Below are 1993 nucleotides of genomic sequence, written 5' to 3' on the forward strand. Positions count from 1 at the left end.
CTCACTGCAGCCTCTGTCTCCTGGGTTCCAGCGATTCTCCTGCCTCAGCCTCCTGGATAGCTGGGATTACAGGCATGCACCACCACACCTGGCTAATTTTTCTATTTTTAGTAGAGATGGGATTTCGCCGTGTTGGCCGGGCTGGTCTTGAACTGCTGACCTCGTGATCCACCCACCTTGACCTCTGAAAGTGCTGGGATAACAATCGTGAGCCACTGTGCCCAACTGAGATTTTACTTTTAAAAAAACTTTTCGATCAAAATTTTACTACTTCTGATTCAGGAGGGTGGCATAATTAATAAAAATTCAAGAAAAAGATCAGTGACATCAAAGTCATTTGGAGCTTTCACTTTGCCTTCTGGAGTTAACATTCCAAAATGGAGGAGGAGTGAAGGGAGCCCAAATTTGCTTATTTGTACTTTTTTTTGTTTTTGTTTTCGTTTTTTTTAGTGTGGAAAGCAAGTTTAGAACAAAGTCCTCTTGGAATCTGAACTGTACATTCTCAAACCCCAGTATAATTTTGAATGTAGAAGTCTTTTTTCTAATGTTGACTTTCTTTAGGGAAAACTTGTTATTGGACACAATATGCTCTTGGACGTCATGCACACAGTTCATCAGTTCTACTGCCCTCTGCCTGCGGTAAGTGACCTGTTGGTCTGTGTTAAATATTAGCAGGATGCTTTTTATCTGAAAAAATATTATGATGCTTTTAACTGAGAAACTGTCCTCTACTTGGGTGCCATTTCCTTGTATGCAGCATGTTCCCAAACAGAATCTTATGCACTCAGTTGCAGTTTTTTTCCCCTTGAGACGTACTTTCACTCTGTTGCCCAGGCTGGAGTGCAGTGGCTCAGTCTTGGCTCACTGCAACCTCTGCCTCTCGAGTTCAAGTGATTCTCCTTCCTCAGCCTCCTGAATAGCTGGGATTACAGGCACCCGTCACCATGTTCAGCGAATTTTTGTATTTTTAGTAGAGATGGGGTTTCACCATGTTGGCCAGGCTGGTCTCGTACTCCTGACCTCATGATCCGCCTGCCTTGGCCTCCCATAGTGCTGGGATTACAGGCGTGAGCCACTACGCCTGGCCACAAGCTTTTTTATTAAGGGATCTTCAGTCACTGCCATTGCCAGAGGAAGACTAAACATTTGTTTCATCGTCTTAATGCCAGTAGTTTGCTCATTTAGTGCTGGGCAGAGATTCCCAGGCCACAGGTGTGCGCTGCTAGTTTGGTCCTGCTAAAATTAGACATAGCATGGCCATTGAAGGTGAGTGGTGGCAGCTGAAGTGGGTCCAGTCCTACAGAATTCTTGATCGTCCCTCCTAGGCTGCTTCCCTTAGATTCTCTGCTGACCTCAGTAGTGCTTTTTTCAGTCTTTGAGCCAAGTTGCCTTGGTTGACCAAAGCACAAGCTGCTTTGGTTCCCCTACTGGCTCTGCCTCTTCTGCTCCATACGGTGTGCGTGGCCTCACGTTACTTGTCCCCCGCCACTCTCTGGTCTACTCTCTTTTATTTTCTCTTCATCTTTTTTTGTCTTTTAGTGATCTCACTGACTTTACAGCTTCAGCTGTAGACACCAACATCTTTATCCCCAGCTGTGGTCTCTTTTGAGATCCAGGTATACATTTCATGCTGGACTCCAGACATCCCTACCTGGATAGCCCCCAGACTAAGTGTTGTATTGAATTGACGTGGCTCAAATGAGATATTTCACTTGTACTTCTTTTCTTTCTTACTGTCTCCAAACCACTTCTTTCTCCTCATCCCATTACCATAAGTGATTCCCAGTTAGCAACCGTGTTTTTAGCATCAGTTTTGACTCTAGCTCTGTCCCCAGATCTGGTCATTTCCAACAGCCTGACAATTTTATCTGCATGCCCTCTCTCACATCTGGTTTCTTTTCTTTTTTTTTTTTTTTTTGAGATGGAGTCTCACTCTCTCACCAGACTGGAGTGCAGTGGCATGATCTCGGCTCACTGCCACATCCGTCTCCTG

At 44.9% G+C, this 1993-nt stretch overlaps 1 protein-coding gene across 1 annotated transcript in view; it reads left to right on the forward strand.

The window, feature by feature from the left end:
- Positions 1 to 1993, forward strand: part of PARN (poly(A)-specific ribonuclease) — a 232538-nt gene that overhangs the window by 42047 nt on the left and 188498 nt on the right. Inside the window, exon 13 of the mRNA XM_011956026.1 lies at positions 562 to 639. Within this exon, the coding sequence (XP_011811416.1) occupies positions 562 to 639 (78 nt within the window). The remainder of the gene's footprint in view (positions 1 to 561; positions 640 to 1993) is intronic.

This window comes from Colobus angolensis, unplaced genomic scaffold (assembly GCF_000951035.1).
Source record: "Colobus angolensis palliatus isolate OR3802 unplaced genomic scaffold, Cang.pa_1.0 Scaffold407, whole genome shotgun sequence".
NCBI classification, from domain to species: domain Eukaryota; kingdom Metazoa; phylum Chordata; class Mammalia; order Primates; family Cercopithecidae; genus Colobus; species Colobus angolensis.